General features: G+C 37.8%; 1 protein-coding gene across 4 annotated transcripts in view; it reads right to left on the reverse strand.

The window, feature by feature from the left end:
- ndrg1a (N-myc downstream regulated 1a) overlaps positions 1-16,984 on the reverse strand; it is a 23,164-nt gene extending 6,180 nt beyond the window's left edge. For 2 of the 4 annotated variants that reach the window (XM_030146484.1, XM_030146487.1), the window contains exons 1-12: positions 16,833-16,983; positions 11,170-11,245; positions 10,016-10,051; positions 4,614-4,719; positions 4,163-4,283; positions 3,191-3,253; positions 3,028-3,088; positions 2,232-2,318; positions 2,066-2,122; positions 1,855-1,958; positions 845-901; positions 704-755 (exon numbers count right to left, since the gene is read on the reverse strand). In XM_030146484.1, the coding sequence (XP_030002344.1) occupies positions 704-755; positions 845-901; positions 1,855-1,958; positions 2,066-2,122; positions 2,232-2,318; positions 3,028-3,088; positions 3,191-3,253; positions 4,163-4,283; positions 4,614-4,719; positions 10,016-10,051; positions 11,170-11,226 (801 nt within the window). In that variant the 5' untranslated portion in view covers positions 11,227-11,245; positions 16,833-16,983. Of the gene's footprint in view, positions 1-703; positions 756-844; positions 902-1,854; positions 1,959-2,065; positions 2,123-2,231; positions 2,319-3,027; positions 3,089-3,190; positions 3,254-4,162; positions 4,284-4,613; positions 4,720-5,131; positions 5,290-10,015; positions 10,052-11,169; positions 11,246-16,832 lie in introns of those variants that run through there. The other 2 variants (XM_030146486.1, XM_030146485.1) reach the window with 2 other exon arrangements.
- Positions 16,985-17,578: the final 594 nt, after the last annotated feature.

Below are 17,578 nucleotides of genomic sequence, written 5' to 3' on the forward strand. Positions count from 1 at the left end.
TTTGTTCTCATCAAGGTTATTATCGTTAACGAAAACTAACGAAATGACGAAAACTAGAATTGTAAAAACATTTTCGTTGACTGAAATAAATAAAAATTCTAATTAAAAGGAAAAAAAAAAACATATCTAACTGAAACTGTATTGTGTGCTTACAAAACTAACTGAAACGTATAAAAATTATGGATAAAATTCCCTTTGTTTTTATCTTTGTCAACGTCGGATTGATATGAAATTGATTTATTTCACTCAAGCAATTTTAGCTGCTGGCACCATATGATATTTAACGGTCCGTCACTTCTCGTCACTTGTGGTTTAGAGTCGTCTTCTTGTTCCTACTCTACCTGGAAACATGGAGACTAAAGTTGGGAGAAAGCGGCAGAGTCCTGTCTGGGATTTATTTTAATTCAATTGCAAAGAAGAAGATAAAAAATATAAAAAAAAATAAAACTAAACTATAACTAAGCATTTAGAAAATTAAAAAAATGAATAAAAACTAGCAAACCTGCTCTAAAAACTAATTAAAACTAACTGAATTACAGGAAAAAAAGTCAAAACTAAATAAAACTAAACTATAATGAAAAATCCAAAACTATTAGAACCTTGGTTTTCATCTGCACTTAATGATGCGACTGAACACATGCAGCTGTAGAGGTTAGAGGGGATATCAGTGTTAAATGGTGATTTCTGTCTTTGTTCAACTTACCACAGCTTCAATGGCAGGAGAGCTGTCACCAACCACCAGCAGAGAAGGGCACCTGGATTTAAACAGGAAAAGGTTATGAACTGTACTGTTAAATAAAATGCACAGCCAGGATCGTCTGCCTGTTCTTTCATGATGACTTACTTGAGAGTTCTGTTGTTCTGTCCAGGGACTGGCCTCTCGACTTCCAGATCCCTCCGACTGTAGAGAAACAAAAAAAAAAGGTCTGAGTTCACCTTCTGTATTCCTTTAACACACAGGTGTCAAACATGCGGCCCGGGGGCCAAAATCGGCCCGCCAAAGGGTCGAACTTGGCCCCTGGGATGAATTTGTGAAATGCAAAAATTACTCTGATGATATGAACAATCAAGGATGTTAAAATCATTTTAGGTTGATTCAATCTCAAGTGGATCAGACCAGTAAAATACTATCATAATAAACTATAAATAATGACAACTACAATTTTTTTTCTTTGTTTTAGTGTAAAAAACAGTAAAATTACATAGAAATGTTTACATTTACAGACTAGCCTTTTGTAAAAAATGTGAATAACCTGAAATTTCTTAAGAGAAGTATGTGGAATTTTAACAATATTCTGCCTCTTATTAAATGTTTTGTGTATTTGTAGATCCACTGTGATCTGTAAGTTGTGATGCACATGTATAAATGATAAACCAAGGCGTCATATTGCTAAAATTGCACAGATTTTTCTTAAGAATTTTCAGGTTCATATTTGTTCATGTTATGTTCAAGTACGGTTCATAGATGTAAACATTTTCATTATAGAATTTGACTTTTTTCACTCAAAAACAGAGAAAAAACAACTTTGGAATTGACATTATTTATAAGTTCTTATCCTATTATTTATATTATTTTACTGAGGCTGAATGCGGCCCCTGAACTAAAATGAGTTTGACACTCCTGCTTTAACATCTAGTCTTTTCATGGAACCCCAGCTCTAAGCTAAAGGTAGGGTCAGTGTTAAGGTTGTAACAGAAGAAGTCTAAGGTGAAGATACACGATAAACTTCATAGTTCTACATCAGTTTAAACACGGCTCAAATGTGACCCTGACATTAAAACAGGTTGAATCATCTCTACATTCCCTTTCTTAAAATGGCATTTTACAATTTCCCTTTTGCACCAATGGCGCACCTTTCATAGGACTTGACGAAGAGATGCAGGTTAAACTGGTTCATGTCATTGATGATGTGGTGGCGATATGTCGCAATCAGGTCATGGTTGTGGTGAATCTCCTCCTGTGGGGACAAAATATAAAATATATATATATAAAATATATCCAATTACGGAAACTATGAAACTAAGTTCTGCCAAAAATGCAAGTAAAAGTCACATGGATGTATACCTTTCCGAAGAGGTGGGTGATGATCATACCGGTCATGTCATGGGTCAAACCGCTGAGCTGAAGGTAGAAATAAAAACAGCAGTTAGCCTTAGCATTTGTTTAACATTTTGGCATTTATTACATAAAAATGACTACATATATGCTATTATTGTGGGTTTGTGCGTACTTTGTGAGCTGCCCAGTCCATCCAACCTTCGGCACATGGGTTGATGTTGATGAGCACCAGGCCTTCTACCATGTTGGAGTAGTCAAGCTAGAAAAAGACACATAAACCTCCTTTAGATTTCATTTCATGTATTTGGATCTCCATTAGCTTTGGATAAAGCTTTCGCTGTTCCTCCTGGAGTCCACACCTAACACAATTGTCTTCACACTGCAATACACAAATTACCAAAAACACCCACACACAAAACAACACAAACAACAACTAAAAACCATTCAGCACAATTACAAAACATGTTATAGAGGACCTAGTTCCTCCCAAAAAGTACTTTTTAGCATACTTTGTAAATGGTCACATATTTCACAGTTATATATCAAGGTAATGTTAATCATCTAAACATTAGCAGACACAGAGCACTGTTTTGCAAATAAAAAAATACTCTTTCAACAATTCTTTAAATCTGTATTTGTTATTTTCTTGAATGATTCATCCATTCCGTCATTCCATCTACTGTCATATTTTTTGTATATAACAAAGAACGGTGCGGTAAAGAGTTAAAAGCTGCTGTCAGCTTTCTATCAACAAAGTGAGATGTCCTACTGAGCACAATGTTAGTGTTGAGCTGATCTGGAACATTCCACAGGCTTTTATGGCTCAGCAGGCTCAAGCAATAAGCAGTGTGACATTGCCAAAAACAGCACAAAGTAGAAACACATTAGCTGGCTCTGTTAATCCTCAATTGATTAAAACTTAGAATCATTAAGCCTGATTGAGAGGGTAGCTGAAGTGGGAAACTTACAGCGAATCTGGTCAGAATGTTGGCCCCGGCTCCAATGCCCATTCCAATCACACTCTTCAGCCTGGTGGACACAAGTGCACACGGATACTGTTAGAACAACCGGTTAGAAATTATCTTTGATTTAAGTGTGAACTATTGGGGTTAAAACTGCAGCTCAATTTACCCAAAATGCTTCAGCACCAGTGGGAGAGTCTCAGCAAGTTGGTCCATGGATGGGTATTCATATCTGAAAAAAACACATACAATAACTTCAGTATTGTGGTTAATCAGGTTTTAATGTTTGTTTGTGTATAACCTTGTCCTGTTCTCCCATCAGGTAACATCCGTACAATAAGAAAATAATTAAATCCAACCAACAGGGGGAACTGATCCAAGGTTCCAAACCCTGCCAGCTCGTGGCACTAGTGCATTTATTTTGGAGGCAAAATTGCTGAACGGGGCAGGTTAAAGAAGAAAAAGTCTTTTAATGCATGTTTGTATTGGCCCTGGTTGTTGGTATTACTATGAATTAGCTTTTTTTCCCCAACTTTATTGAAACATTTAAGTATACAGTACAAACATTTGAACAAACAACAAGATGTCAAAAGGGAAAAGGCATTTTAACATAAGTTTAAGAAAATAATGAAAGATACAAAGCATAATATACAAATAATAGTATAGAAAAGTAAATAAATAAATAAAAATAACAGATCTAACAAATATAAATAAATAAATACATCAGAGAGTTCAGTCAATATTAAATAATTGTTTAGAAATAGCCAGGGTGTTAGAGCTTTTTTTTATTATGGATAAATTCTAAAGATTTAATATAATTTTCAAATTCCAATGGGAAGATTTTAAAATTTGGGTGTGTTTTAGTGTATTTATTTTTATGTATGTGAAATCACTATGAATTAGCCATTTGTTTTCCTCTGTCTGTTTTGACATCATATTCAGGTGACAACAGTCAAAGCAGAGATTAGTCTTAATAGCACAAACACCTGTCCCAGAAACACACTTTAGGTCAAATTAGGTCGTCTTAAGAACATCCGCTGTGATCTCCTGGCTTATAGGTCAAATGCCACCGACTTCTTGACATACATTAAGAGTGTGTCATGCACATTTGTGAGTGTGTGAGTATGTGTGTCTGGCTCACCCGGTGGAAAAGGTGTTAGCTCCCTCATGCTGTCCAGGAGCATCAACGTGACACACCGCAAAGTGATGCATGATCTCTGCCATATCCTCATGGTTAAAGAGTGTATCCCAGCAGGTTTTGTCTGGAAACAGTCAAAGGAGGTTGGTGTTGTTAGTGGGTAAGTGATACTGGAGGGAAATCAAGTAACCTGAGAATCAGCCGAAGACCTGTAGGGTTTGTTTTTGTGTATCTTGCAGGTTTTGTGCCTCATCGTGTTGCATGTATGACACTGTGATAACAATCTGTCAAGGCCCTTAGCTGAGTTTGGATGGTCTAATGCAACAGATTTAACAATATAAAGTTAGCTCGGTGAACTTAATCTGGTCCCACGTGGTGTTAATTCAAAGCATAGCAGGCTTTAGCAACAACAGATGCTTCACCTAGAAAGAGCTGAATAAGAAGCAAGGCTTACGGTTCAGTCCAATGTCGTGGAAGGTGAGGATGACAGGCCTGTCACCCTTGGGAACCCCCTTCATTGTACAGTGGACTCGTCCATGTGGAGTGTCCACATCGTGCTCCTATGATGGAAAGAATGATAACACTTTGTTGAAACGTGGGGATAAAAAGACAGAGAAAGCATCAAATAAATAAAGAAATTACATGAACTTACATGAGCTCTAATAAGATGAGCTACAACAATAATTAAATCTCCATCGTTTCATTTCAAATGTACACATCTGTTTTGTCTCAGCTAGTTCAATAAATGTCATTACACTGAATTTCAGTGCTTAATTCTTAAAACAACAAGCATTTGGAAGACAAGTAAAATCTAAAACACAACCTCCACAAGTTTCTTCCATTGAAATAACTGTTCTGACATTCATGCAACATCTACATGTCATACAAATTGCTGTCAATTCAACATCCCATCTCAATAAAACCACTGGAAACTGCTCAACAAAGCCGCTATAAAAGCATGAATCTACTCACGCTGACTTCAATCTCAGCCACAATCATTTCCACATCAGAATCTTCCAGAACCATGTTTGCAAAAGAGAAGTGCTCACAACTAAACAGAAATAAAGGTGCACTAGCTCTCTGAGCTGTAGATCCAAATGCCCGTAAGCCTCTAAAGTTGTTGGACCCAGCTCTGAGAGCTGCAATTTATACCCATGCTGCTCACCAGTTGGCCTAAGCCCTTTGCCTCCCATGGTGCCTTGCAGGCTGGTCAAAACAAGCTAATTCCAGATGAAGAGATCCCTAAATTGGATCAGCCAATGTCAGACAGAGGGGCATCAACTAGTGGAGTTGACATGATAAACGTGGGCATGTGATTAGTGTGGACAACATGCATGAATGAGTGAGTGAGCTGACGACAGCAGCCGTTATTCAGCACTATTAAGTGGAAATGCTTCCAAAATAACACCTGACCTGTAGAATAGAGCATATATCAACACTGAGCCTAGTGGCAAACTGTCCTCACTGGTAGAAATAATAAAATAAAATAAAAATAGAATATTTGACTCAATTATCCATCTTTTATTTTATTCTAAGAAGAAAGGTATATCCAGTGCAAAAATGGTATTATTAAAGCATGCTGGTCAGTTTGTCACAACGGTATAATTCATAAAGGGAAATACTGGGAATACTACAGCATTTCAAATATATTTTCACCAAAAAATTCATTTTGGAATGTGAGTGTGAGTGAACAGTGAATCGTAGTAAACAATGCTAGCCTGTAGTGACCTGTCGTGTACAGTACAGAGTGGCATACGTGATGGCCTGTTGGGTTGTTTTTAATCCAGTTTTGACTGCATCGGATCTTCCTGAGAGGACATATTTAACCTGTTTACTGGACTACCATGTACAGCGCGTACACGTAAACATCTACAACACACCTCGTTCCACCCTCCCTCTACCTTTGCGTGCCACGCTCAAGCACTAAGAAAACACAAGTGAGATAATCCTGACAGGCAACGTGTGCGTGTGCGGGTACAGGGGAATGTATTTATGTGCCATTACATTCATGTTTACTGGCAGTGCCTGCAGTAAAGCCTCATTATCATCATCATCATCTAATAAACTATTGCTAATTATTGGAGGATAAGCCAGTACAGGTCTATCACATTAGATCTCAGGTCATGTGATCAGTCAGCATGGCATCAAAGTAAGTTAACACGACATCAGGGCAGAAGTGGTTCTTTAATGGGACTGAATGGGAAGTTCTGTAGAAGCTCCTCCCACTGAATGGCTCAGCAAAGAACATGTCGATTCACACTCTGACCTGACCCATAGTGCACTGCTTTTTACCAACTTAAAGCTTGAGTGTAAGCTAGTGCAATTCCATAACTACCATTCAGCATACTGTACTGGACAGAGTGGATTACCTGTAACGTAGCTCATCTGCAGACAGTCTGCACACTGATGGAAGTAGGAATGTAACAATTACCGGTATACCGATAAACCACGGTAGTAGTTAGTATTACTGTTTAAATTCTAATTATCATGATAACTGTGTTTGATTACTGCACTTCTCTGTAGAAAACGCCTTATGTAAAGATCTGCTTTTATGTCAAATATTTGAGTATAGTTTTAATTTATTACAATTTTGATTTTCTATACCTAATATTTGGAACTAATATTCACTTTTAAAGTCTTTGAAAAGGTTTGTTAAGCATCTGTGTGTTATTTATGCAATAAATTATATACATTTTTCAAATTGGATTTTATAATTTTTTGTGTTTTTTGTCCTTTTGTGTTGATATAGTAGGTTACAGTAAAAAAATAATAAGCAGATGATATAGATGAAGTTGTGCTGGAAAAACAGATCCCAAACATGGGTATAGTAAACATTTGTTTCTATAGTATATAAAGGCAAAATCAAAAGGACTGAAAAATGGACAAAATAGGCTCAGACCACTAAGGGTTAATATTTGAATGTTTCTGCAACAGAAGGTACATTGTGCCAATTATTTTATTTGTTTTTTTTTTTTTTTTTTCAAAATACAACTTGAATTATTTCAGTGTGTGTGTCAGTACTTTTTGAACATTCTGATCACATTTCAACAATACCGCGATAATAATGATAATCGTGATAATTGTGTTCACAATAATCGTGATATGGAATTTTCATATCGTTACATCCCTAGATGGAAGTTTCTGACTAACCTTGGGTGTTTTCCTGGAGTCACAGTAAACACATAGAAGCTCCTAAAACTATGATAATCATGGCTTCACTTTTCCATGTTACTTAACTTTACATTTAGTCTTCTGAGTCAAACCGAAGAGGGCTGCAGTAGAAGACAGTTTGGCATTTTAAGACTCAGAAATGACTTCCTGATTTTTTTTTTGTTTGCCTCCTGGGGTTTTAATATGAACCTCACATACTGTATGTCCAAAATGTATATTGTGAGTTTACCTTAAAAACACCTCACATATCATCCATTGTACTGTAACGTACATAAGTCTTAGGAAACAATTAGCTTTGCCTTTTTTTTTTTTTTAACCAACTTATAATGACCATACATATGCAATTCCCAGTTTATGTATAAAGAAAAACACAAGAACTATGCATCTAAAGTGTTTAGAAAAAAGTATTCAGTTTATACAGGTCTAAGAGTTTGTATTCATCAGTTCAGATCTGCACTGTTCCTTTTAAGCTAAAAGTTTTTATCTGTTTTATCTGCTTGTCTGTTTTATCTATTTATCTGATTTTTGTTTGTTTATTTTTCTCATGCCTTCTGCTGTAATGCTTTTAATGTTTTATGTAAAGCACTTTGAATTGTCTTGTACATGAAATGTGCTATAGAAATAAACCTGCCTTGCCTAAATGTATTTAGTATTTAGTGCGAACACCTTTTTCTCTTGAATTCTCTTGTGCAAATAACAGAACTCATTTTAATCTCTTTCAAGGTTTCACTCAATACACATTAACCATTTGATACTGGATTGGTCAGGCAGCTTTTTGTAATGTAAACAGAGGTTTTTGTCATGTAGATATAGGCTCAACTATGGAAGCCATTTTTCAGATTTTTCTGTGTCAAATATTTTTGACCATGTTTTCATGTTAATAAAAAAGTGACTTATAAATAAAAACATATGCTATTTACAACGACTCTGGAAAATGTGAGCTCAGACTTTTACACAGTACTGTTGCTTTTGTGCTTACTCCTGGTTTTCAGCCTGGTTTCAAAGTCCGGTGCTGCAAAATGTAAATGCACTGCTGTTCCTGGCTTTTGCTTTCCTGTCAGTGCCATGGACACCATTATATGAACACCCTGGTAAATCATGTCAGGTTGTCAGGGTTCTGATGGGTCCAGTGGGCCTTTAAGGACTGACTGAAGACGGTGACTGTGCAGATGTCCCGTCGCAAATAAAGATATATTATCTTTAGAGCTGTGAGACTTGTTTTATAATGGAAAAAGACTCCCATCCTTGTCACAAAACTTCCTCTTTAAGGGTTTTGAGAAAAGACCATTTTTCCAGTTGAAACACATAAGTTCAGAGTCAGCCAAAATAATGTATACATACACATCAGGAAAAGAAAAACTTGTATAAATATTTAATTTGTACAAGTACTTCTATACATATAGATGCCTCTTTCGAAGTTTGATCAAATTACGATAACACTGTGCACTGTTGTACGATGTTTTCCCAACAGATGACATTACCCTCATGAACGTAGCATCAACAAGTGACATCTACAGCATATCGGATGTACGGTTGCCAATTGAGGAACATAAGATCCTTTTAAAGTGGTACATCAAATTTGAAAATGTTGAAGTCCAAAGACAATGGAGGCGTGAGTTTGGTTCAGAACCTCCTACACGTCTGACAATTTCATGGATTCATGATAAGTTCAGTGTAGTCAAGTTCCCCACATGTTCTCCTGATTTAACACCTGCAGACTTTTACCTATGGGGGACCCTAAAGGATGTTGTGTATTGCAGGAAACCGACTACATTGGTGGTCCTTAGACAAGAAATTCAAAATCCATGTGCAGCAATCCCACTGGACACTTTGGTCAACGTTACCCACGCAGTAGTTCGCCATACACATAAATGTCTGGAAGCCAATGGCTACCACTTTGAGCACCTCTTGTAATTGTAGAGGCCAAAGGTAACTTGTATTAATCTTGTGATGTCTGAATAAATTTGGTATTAGAATATTTATGCAAGTTTTTTTTTTCCCGGATGTGTGTATACATTATTTGGGCTGACTCTGAATATATATATATATATATATATATATATATATATATATATATATATATATATATATATATATATATATATATATATTTATATATATATATATATATATATATGTACGTATGTATGTGTGTATGCATGTATGTGTGTGTGTGTTACTGTTAATCTACTTGTAAGATTAAAGTGTATTGTGGTTGAAAACAAAGAGCCAGTAACATGTTTTCTAAGGCTCTGACTCTGTCCAAGGTGCTGATACAGCCCCCAGACTCAGACGAAAGTCTGCACAAGTATGTGTGAATGTGCTGCAGAAAAAAAAAATTACTTTTTGACAAACTTCTTACAAAGTCCAGCATGTGTTTCATCATTTTCTGCAGTTAACTGAATTAGCAGAGCCCAAATTAGATTTTTGCCGTTATAGAATCACCGCGGACAAAAGGTCATCCCCAAGGTAAATGAGGTAGTGCAATACTGATCCATACGTCTCACTGAGTATTTATTTTAATCGACCACTAGATGGTACCAGACAAGCTATAAAACATACCATGAAATAGCCTGTGTGTACAAGCAGCATCTGTCATCTCAAACCTTAGCTAAAAGCTGAATTTAGAGCACAGCTGGTGGAAACACTGAACCTTGATCTGATTTCTTGTGTCTGCAAACATACCTTCATAACAAGCTGCTGAACAGCCTCTCTCAAGCCCTGCAAGGAAAGAACAGAGCGATGAAAACAATATACGACTAATGTGATTACAGTGTAACATGCTGTAATCAAATATCCTGAAGGCTTCATCCTGTCACCACATGTGGTTTCACAGCAACTCTATAGAAACAATAGACGATGTACAACTGAACTGAGGTGGTGAGTAATTAAGACGCTACATCTAAATGTCTGCATGCATGATAAAGATTTCATAGTAAACAGGAATCAAACACACAAAGTCATTTAATACTTCAAGAATAATTAATAAAGTCTGTGATTTTAACTGAGTATTGGAACTAGCTCTGCAAAATGTGGCAACAAGACTTAACTGGGACACCACATTTGGAATAGAATAGAATAGAATAGAATAGAATAGAATAGAATAGAATAGAATAGAATAGAATAGAATAGAATAGAATAGCCTTTATTGACATTGTGTGTACAATGAAATTAGGAGTCTTGCAATTTTATTAAAAAAAAAAATTTAATCTGGCAAACCTTATCCTGAAGGATAATTTGTGCCTATGACTTTAAATGACTTTTTTTCATACATACTGACAAGTATATGAGGAGGATAGAGTGGGTAAATGGGTCAACATATCCTTGTTTTGTTTGATTATATTTGCGAAAATTCAGGGTTAATATGTTCATTGTTGTATCTTACATAATCAAAAATGAGCAGTGACCTGATATTATGTGCCGCTCTACTGAATCCACTTATGAAAGTCAGCCTTGATGCTCTAAAACTACTTTTGAGGAAGATAAATAATCTAAAATTTTTTGGGTAGTTTGATCAATGTGATAATCAAAATTTGTGTTTTCAATCCTATTTGTTGGTTTGTCAGTTAATCTTCATATTATACTATGATTAAAGTGTTGTAATGACCACAGTTGAATGTCTTAAAGGGCTTATATTGTGACTGACAGTGGTCTAAAATGCTATGGAAGGTATACACAGCAAGCCAAATAATTATTTTAGTGTAAAATATATATCTACTTCTATTACATTCAGATGTACAGAGGAGCTATACAAGCAACTTTTAGATATAAATCAGCCCAACTTTAATAGCAGTCCATGCATGTTAAGCTTTAATAGAATTTTTCATGTGAGTCCGTACCTGCAGATCCTTGTCAACCAGCAGGGGCTTGGACTCAACAACCTGGATGTCATCCATTTCCAAAGAGCTGCAGGGCCTGGGGGTCAGAGAGGATACGTCAGCAAGTGACCGGTTCAACATGTGTTTGAGATTTCAAGGCTTTCAAATAAAAGAGCTGCACAATCAATCAAATTGCAATGCTAGTGATTATATAATTGCAAAGCTTTTGCAATTTAAAGGCCGGGTCTGCGTATAGTGATATTTTATATTCAAAGACAGTGAGCAGACAGAGGTACTGTGCAAAACATAAAAGCAGCACAGAACATTTTTACATCTTTCTGCTAGTTTAAGTTTGTATGTCTCCCAAAATTGTGCAGCCCTACTTAAGTTTCATGGGAAAGTGAGAAGATGTTTTGCTAATGTGCTTGATACAACATTCATCAGTTACAAATTCCAGAGACTGAGCACAAGCTAATGTCAATATAAGCTACCAAGTGGTGGCCTACAGCATGGGAAACTGATTTGCATACCATAAAACAGCTAATAAGTTGAGGTCAGGGCGTATTTCTTATCTTACAAAGAGTCTACTGTAGACTTATGAATATGAACAAACACACACACACCCAGCAGAGATCCAAGCACATATGGACGGGAAGTCAGAACATGCAGAGACTGGCACTATGACCTGCGCCAACATGAAGACTATAAAACAGACCACACCCGAGAGAGGGAACAGACAACCTGACAGACGGGGGTTTCACAGGCAGACGGGCCTCACATGAATCAACTGAGTGAACCAATGGAAATGTGCATACTGCTCTGGGTTAAGGCCCATTTATACTCGCTTTATGTACATAAATAGGTTTCAAATGTTGTCAAGTGTCACTGCTTTCATACTCAGATGCGTCTGTTTGGTTGTAATGAGCGTTTATCAATCAATCCACCAGAGGGCGCCGCTCTTATTTACCATACTGGCTGAATACCATAAAGAAGAGTAAAGTTTTTAGAGAAGAAGAAGAGGAAGAAAGTCAATAAGGTGTTACTAATGTTGATATTAAGAAGCATAGTTGTCGTAAATATGTCGGTAGTCGCACTTTGAAAAGTTCCGCTATTCATGGAAATGATTCTCTTCAAATGTCAACACTGCCTGTAAGGCTCCTGGTGGTACTGCAACGTATTCTCCGTTTGGGTTTGCATCCGAAAATTCCCATTGGAGGGACAGAAATAAGCGCCAAACGGACACAGAGGACGAACAGAACGCTTCGTCTACGTCTGTGTCTTTATCGCAGAGGGCAGGTGTCAACCCGGGGTCCAAATCCGGCCCGCCAAAGGGTCCGATCCGGCTCCTGGGATGAATTTGTGAAATGTAAAAATTACAATGAAGATATTAACAATCAAGGATGTTTAATCTAAAGTTAGTCAGACCAGTAAAATACTATCATAACAACCTATAAACAATGAAAAAAAGCTATTTTTTCTTTTTGTTTTAGTGTCAAAAAAGTAAAATTACACAAAAATGTTTACATTTCACAAAAAATATGAACAACCTGAAATGTCTTGAGAGAAGTATGTAGTATTTTAACAATATTCTGCCTGTTACTAAATGTTGTGTGTATTTGTAGATCCACTGTGATCTGTAAGTTGTGATGCACATGTATAAATGATAAATTGAGGTGTAATATTGTTAAAATTACACTTATTTTTCTTAAGAATTTTCAGGTTGTTCATATTTGTTCATGTTACGTTCAAGTACGGTTCGTAGATGTAAACATTTTAATTACGGAATTTTACTTTTTTCAATCAAAAACATCGAGAAAACTTTGGAGTTGATATTATTTATCAGTTCTTATCCTATTATTTACATTATTTTACTGGTCCGGCCCACTTTATTTTATATTAAGCTGTATGTGGCCCTTGAACAAAAATGAGTTTGACACCCCTGTCGTAGAGCATAAATGTTCCATTAGTCTAGTTACACACATGTACTTTCATCAGGTAACTACAGCCAAGAATTGAAAACTGCTGATCATCATTTCAAGGCTGGAAGAAAAAGACACTGAGGTTCCTTTGGTGTTTAGATGACAAGACACAAAGAAAACAGAGTACACAACACAAAGAGACTGAGAAAGGCAGGGAGAAAGGAAGAAAAAGGGGAATGTAAAGAGGCACCAGGCGTCAGATTGTGCTGTGGATCATGATGCTGTGTTGGAAGAGAGCGAGCAAACTGCGGCTCTGCATGCAAATCAAATTATCCAGTTAAGAGAGGCCTTTGTCCTCCGCTGGCCCCGGCGACTCCTGAGAACCAGAGGCCTGCTCTCAGTTCCTCCGGCGCTAAACTGACCAACAGACAGACACACATGCATATACAGGAAGCGACTGTCTCCCCGGTTCCCATCAATACATCCCAGCCTCTTGTCAGCGTTCCTCTGGCATTCTGGCCAAGTGCATTCTGAAGCTTTCTTGTTTGTCTCGGTTGCTGCTTGGATGCGGTCACCATGTTTGCTCTTTTCCAGGCTCTGTCCATCTGTTTTGTGCTTTGTGTGAGTTTCTTCTTAGCATTTGTATACACCCCAAACCTAGAAACTCGATCAACATCAACCTAAAGAGGCTGCAGCAGGGGTGGCCTTCAGAGCAAAAAGGTGGCCAAGTCATGGGAAGTGATTCATGACTGTGAAAATGTGCCGATGACGATCGTCAAGCAGAATACGCCTTAGACGCACACATGCTCCTCTAACCAGGAAAACAGAGAGACCGGAGCCAACCAGATCTCACAATAGCACAGAGGAAGAGGAGTATCAAACAACAGGTTCATTTTTCTGCAGAGGCCTTCAAAAACATGGCCGCCTTAGCACTGCAGGACCTTTGTTGGAGAGGACACAAGTTCAGCCCCCGTTAAGATTCCGCAAGTCCATGTGAGAGGAGGCATGTTTATGGTGTGGATTAATGCTGCAAGATGAAACAACCCGGGCCATTTTAGATTATAAAATGTGGGAAAAAAACAGTTCATGCATCAAAACAGGTGGGAATCCTCTAAAACTATTTGCAAACTCTGCCTTTTTTGTTAATGAGCTGTCTGGTTTAATGTTGCCAGAGTGCAGACTTCCTCTACATTTGGCCAGTGTTGATACTTGTTTGAACATGTTGGCAGCAGAGTGTCCAACTGGGCAGCACAACTAGGTCACCTGCTGTTCAAACCAGAGGTGTTTGTCTTGCTGAGCCAATGTTTCACCTGGCCAAGTGGAGAGGAGGCGGGAGTTTAACCCCATTGGATCCTAATCCCATGAGACGACATATGAACACTGTTACCTTGGCACTGCTTGTGTAAGGATAACGTATTCAGAGCTATAGGCGTTAACGGAAATTAATTTCAAATACTGTCATTCTAAGGGTTTTGTTGTTGCTCTAGTACACACTGACTCATGTGTGTAACAGTATATTAAATAGGGAAGCGATGTTTTTGCAGATCATCGCTTTCTCACAGAGATTTCGTGTTGCTTCTGCAGCGGGTGGGGTGGTGGGGGTGGTGGGGGTGGGGGTTCTTTAACCTGGCCTCACTCCAAACTGGTTTGGCTGTCAATAGCAACAGTCACACAGAGTTTAACCATGTCAAACCAGTTCCGAAAAGAACACTACCTACTGCAGCTTCTGCTTTTTTTCCTCTCTTTTCTTTTAAAAAAACATTACACTGTTGAAAGGAAAGCAAGCTATTCAAGAGCTCGGGGCCTGGCAGAAGTGAAACTGTGTTATGCAATGAACAGGAATGAACAGGAAACAGTGGGAGGATATATAGGCTCAGGATCATCCAACAAGAGTGGTTCAAAACCAGCTGCATGGCTGAGAATGCAATGAGTTTCACATTTTCTGTAGCATAACAGGGACTATATATATATATATATATATATATATATATATATATATATATATATATATATATATATATATATATATATATATACAGCTGCAACTTCTTTAAAACAAACTCTAGACGTAAAAAAGCTTTTATGTTTGTATTTTCCGACTGCATTTTTGTGGATTTCATCAACACCCTTATAAAGAAATGGGATGTTTTACAAACTGTCGGCATCTGAGGAATTTCTGATAGTGGCTGCACAGGAAAATAAACCTAGATTCACCTCCAGTTTGACATTAAATAAAGCAGGTTTATTTAAGTATTTATTCCTTTAGTTCAATGGTTATTAAGTTTCTGGTAAAGTCAAAGATAATAGAATAGAATCAGGTATCGGCTACAATCTAATCTGCCTTCAAGTCAAGAAACATTCTTATCTTTGCCATTTTAGTGACCAAGCCTTTGTGTGTGGAATCCTGAAAATCCACACTTGTTGACAATCCACTGTTTTAATGATAATGTCATTTTAGCTACAGAGGAGAACAGTATCAAACACTAAAGCAGTGTTAGTGCATAAGGACTTGTTCTGCACCGAAAAATCTTTAGATACAACACAGTGATTTAAGCCAAAACATCCAAGTTACAAAACACCATGAGCTGTGAGTAGCAGTCCATTCTGAGTCTGCAGACACAAACAAACCGTATGTGGCGATTAGATTTGCACGGCCAGTCTCAATTTTAGGGAAAGGAGAATCAAGGCCAGACGCACCATTCTCCACATTGACTCCATATAGTTTTAAATCCACAAGCCCACAGCATCCATCTGTAGAAACAATGATTGCTTCCCTAATCTTTGGGAACTCACATAATCTGTCAAATCCCCGGTTCTGAAATATCAGCAGCAGCAGCAGCAGGCCTGCTCCTGTAAGCTGTCACAGACCTACATTTTTAGACTATAAAAGATAGCAAAAATGCCATGTTTTGCCTCATCTCTAGTACCCAACAGTGCAATGGTCTGTGTAAGGGGAGGGGGGGGGGGGGGTCAACAACAGCAGATCCTAGTAACATCAGGAGAGGTTAAAGCTGCTGCTGTTCATTGTGACTTCCCCACAGCCATGTGGGCTTGTCTGATCAGGTTCATAATCTTTTAGACAGGATTGACGAGGAGGATTTGGTGTATCTGAACATTTAGCTGGTAAACACGGGTTATTTTCACAGCAACAAGCACTAAATATGCTTTTTATTTTCCGGTTTAAACGCTTTAAGTTAATAACATTTTTCAGATTTAGCTCCCTGCTCCATCCTTTTACAACTGTTTTCATTTTCTGTTCAGTATTAAGGATAGAAGTCAAAGAGGATTTATTGTGCAACTATTCCACTCCTGTCTATTTTTTTTTTTTTTTTTTTTTTTTTTGGTAAAAGCTTCCTCCTGCATGTGTGCTTGCAGTGTCACGTGTTAAAAGCATGTTTATCTGGGGTAAGTTCCTCTAGTTGTTGTTGTTGTTGATATGCCACGCATTCCTGCTGCAAAAAACAACAAATAGTTACACTGGAAAAACATCCAAAACGCACGCACAAAAATACGCACGCGTGGATGATTACGCATTAACTTTATCTCTCACACACACAAAAACAGATTTTTTACATTTCTCTCTTGGATATTACACCCTTCCCTCCACAAAAAAAAAAAAAAAAAAAAAAAAAAAAAAAAAAAAAAACCTATTCTGTTCTTTTTTTCCTTCTACTGCATCGGTTGATCAACCAAACAGGAATAACAACGTGTCCAGACATGCAACTGAGGGTACACCAAAAATAAAATGACATGTTTAAAACCTACCTGTGGATTTAAGTTTTGATTGTCCTGAGATAGACACTTCCACGCACAAAAAAAACACACCCAAAAACTCCTCAAAACCTTATCTTTTTTTTCTTTCTTGTCCTCTTTTGTCTTAGTCAAAGAGCAGAAATGGTCGCAGTGACAAACGCCTTTGCTTTGTTTATAACGTGCAGCGCAAAAGGCGGATGTAAGTGGGGAATTTTATAAAGCCTTGGGGGTGTGCTGCCCGGCCCACTTTCCACGCTGCTCTCTCGATTGGGCAACAAGCAGCTGTGGGACTGGTGCACGCAGCTCCAGTCTGGGTTTGTCTCTTCAGCGGTTGCGCGTCAAGGAGGTCGAGGACACGAGTGGAATAACTCCCGAAGCCTCAGTCCCCACTCGGGTCCTCACCTCCCGTGACACATCACCAGTACTCTTCACAGTGTGGCTAAAGTTGTGGGTGCAAACAACTTTATATTCAACATTATCGTGGAGTTTGTTTGTGTTTTTACGCATGTGCCATCATCACCACCAGATGTGATTCCTCTGTGACTCCTCTTTACGCCCACGGAGGTGACACTTTGCATTGCTGTCTTTCCTGCCTACGTGGTAATATGACTGTCTTCTCTCCACAGTAAACTCTCAGGGTGTGGACTGGAATCTAGGCATGTTTTTTTTTTTTGGGTTTTTTTTTGTCTAAGACTTGAGTAAACCATAATCTGTTTTATTTTCACTCATAAGGAAGCAGCTCATGCAAATGTAGGATC

Source organism: Sphaeramia orbicularis, chromosome 11 (genome assembly GCF_902148855.1).
Source record: "Sphaeramia orbicularis chromosome 11, fSphaOr1.1, whole genome shotgun sequence".
Lineage (NCBI taxonomy): Eukaryota > Metazoa > Chordata > Actinopteri > Kurtiformes > Apogonidae > Sphaeramia > Sphaeramia orbicularis.